General features: G+C 41.7%; 1 gene segment (V, D, J or C); it reads left to right on the top strand.

Annotated features, from left to right (window-relative positions):
• Positions 1-314: 314 nt before the first annotated feature.
• LOC102139381 (immunoglobulin kappa variable 2-40-like) lies at positions 315-2599 on the top strand. The segment is given in 2 exon segments: positions 315-393; positions 772-2599. Coding segments are annotated over 2 exon segments (462 nt in total).
• The last annotated feature ends 526 nt before the right edge of the window (positions 2600-3125 follow it).

Raw genomic sequence — 3125 nt, forward strand, 5'->3', positions numbered from 1 at the left:
ACATTTTCACCCTATCAGGGTCCTTGTGCTTTCTCAGTGTGGCATGCTCTGCACAATGTGTCCCTGCCCAAGGTCCCAACTTGCACAGTCAGAGCCTTCTTCCCTTGACCACAGGCAAACTTGACTTGAACTATGTTTGTTTTGCTCTAACGAACATTTTATGTCACATTGTTCACTGAAGAGACATTCCCCGCTCTACACCACTGACCCTTTTCACACTGCTGCACCCACCAGGTGATTTGCATATTCTCCCCTAAAAAGGTCCCTCCATTGTGAGTGTGAGATAAAAGCTCAGCACTAACCTTGCCTTGACTGATCACGACTCCTCAGGTCACCTTCTCACAATGAAGCTCCCTGCTCAGCTCCTGGGGCTGCTAATGCTCTGGCTCCCTGGTAAGGAGAGGATTAAAATGAGGTGGGAAAATAGGATGGGAAGGTGAGTTCTGGGGGCTCCACAACTTCATATATTTATTTCAACAATGTGTTAGAGGCACATGGTCTATGCTCCAGGAAAAAGAATTCATATTTTTGTGTCAAGAATAAGCATGAATCACCTCCCAGGAACAATGACCAGTGCTCTGGTTAAGATCTTGAAAACAAAGAGTTCCCTGCTGGCTAGTAAATAATGGGTTCATTTTAGAAAGTTTACTTTTTATGATATAAATCCAAACTTGAAAATATATGTAACTGTAAATCAATATCTTAAGGGAAATCAGGAACCTTGGTCAAAATGTGTCTATATATCCTTGTGATTCTCTGTTATTATTTCAGGATCCAGTGGGGATATTGTGATGACCCAGACTCCACTCTCCCTGCCCGTCACCCCTGGAGAGCCGGCCTCCATCTCCTGCAGGTCTAGTCAGAGCCTCTTGGATAGTGAGGATGGAAACACCTATTTGGAATGGTACCTGCAGAAGCCAGGCCAGTCTCCACAGCCCTTGATTTATGAGGTTTCCAACCGGGCCTCTGGAGTCCCAGACAGGTTCAGTGGCAGTGGGTCAGACACTGATTTCACACTGAAAATCAGCAGAGTGGAGGCTGAGGATGTTGGGGTTTATTACTGCATGCAAGGTATAGAGTATCCTCCCACAGTGGTACAGCCTCGAACAGAAACCTCCCTGCTGGTGTGTCCCAGCTGCTCACATGTGCTGCTTGTCTGGGGAACAGTTCAGCAGGGTCTCTGAATCTGCAGAACAAGAGGCTGTTGGAGAATTCAGGGCAGAGTTTGCTGCTGAGGACTCTGCCTGGGACGACAGGGGCATGCCACTAAGCATGGCTAATTTTTCTATTCTTTTTTGTAGAGTCGGTGCTTCACCATGTTGCCCAGCCTGTTCTCAGATTCATGGGCTCAAGCCACCCACCTGGCTTGGCCTCCCCATATGCTGGGAGGCCAGTGTTAGCCATTGTGCCAGGTCAGTGCCCTGTTTATGTTCCTGTCTCCTGCCACAGCCTTGACTCTCATAAGCGACTGGAGAATGAGGAGGTTCTAGGGCCCTGTGAGTAAAAAATTGGGAGGAAAGGGCAAGGAGAATGGAAGCTCATCTGAATCCTCCTTCCTTGCCTGCATTTGTTTAAATTTATTGAGCAAAACAGCCAGACAACTGATCATCTCTGGCAAAACATGTCGAATACATCTTAGGGTTTAACAGTTTGGGGTACATTTTAAAGAAAATATTTGGTTATATGTAACATTGGCATTTCCCACTTTCTAAATTCCTGCTTCTTCTATTGACCATTCTTCTCCACTCCATGAGACAGTAGAGACAGGATTCTCCACGAGTTCTCCTCAGGGGGAATTGGCTGAGGACAATCAGTAACATCAAGGTTGTGAGTGTTAAATATGTTTTGTAATTTCATAGCAGACACAAGTTCCCAATACTAAAATTCTTTGATTACAATTACCTCTTGCTGATAGAAAAAGGGAGTTAATAACATTTCAAAAGTTGGTTTTAAAAATAAAATGCATATGCTGGAAGATGCAGTATACTAAAAATGTCGTATTTTCCATGGATCACTGAGAAAATACAGGATGATGTAAACTGTTTTATTTTCCAAAGTTCAGAATTTGAGATTGGGCATACTACAGGAATGGGAGCATCAAAAGAACACAGAGAGGTCAGCTACTGTTCAATTAAACTGCCCTTGATTATGGTGGATGGGATGTGGATGGTGGTGGATATGGTAGTTGATGATGTGGATCCAAAAAGAGGCCAAATATGTTACTCGTGAAGAACCACAGAGTTGAAGGCACTGCTGTCTGGCTTCCTGGGTGGAGCCTGTGCCACTGGGAGTCTCACAGGAAAGTAATGTAGTGAGTAGGACTTTACTTCTATAATCACCAAAGATTTAGCGAAGTCCTTGTACAAGGAGACCTGAGGTCATGTCACTCAGTCCGAGTCAAATCACAGCAGCCAAGCAGAGCTTCTGAAACTTATTCTATCCTTAGAGGAGGTCTAGCAGAGACCACTGTTGGGGTCTGGGAGATGTCAGAAGCACTGACATGCTGAGCAGAAGGCCCAGCAGAATGTAATCCAGCAGGTTTTGATAAATGATAATTTTTATATTAAGTTACCATAAAAATCAATAAAAGATTTTGAAATAAGTAAATGTATTATTTTTACACAATGTGGTCATTACCTAAAAATAAATCTGATTTCCGTATTCTAACAGTAATGGTATAGAAAAATGTATAATTTGCATAGTCACTTAAAATAATGCTCCAAAAATATTTATGAATTATTCATGAGCATGTCAGTTACCTGTCATTAAAGTAATGTTTGTATCAAAAGGACAAAATATCTTTTTTTCTGGTTAAAAAATGAATCACATCAGAAATTATTGCCTATTCTAAGATGATGGATCCCATTGTGAATGAATTTAAAATTGTATTTCCAAGCAGAAATGTCAAAAAAAAGGAAATCATGGAATACAGCAAGGAATTTGTCACACATACAAAGAATGACAAGTCTTTACTTTTCCATTCATGAGTGAGAACACACATCCAACCCAAAATCTATTGATTTCACTCCCACAATCACCAGTGTGGAAACTAAAGGTAGTGCAATTAAAATTATATTCCTAACCAAAAAAAGTTCAAAAACAAAGAAAGGACGCTTTATAGAAAA

This window comes from Macaca fascicularis, chromosome 13, assembly GCF_037993035.2.
Source record: "Macaca fascicularis isolate 582-1 chromosome 13, T2T-MFA8v1.1".
Taxonomy (NCBI): domain Eukaryota; kingdom Metazoa; phylum Chordata; class Mammalia; order Primates; family Cercopithecidae; genus Macaca; species Macaca fascicularis.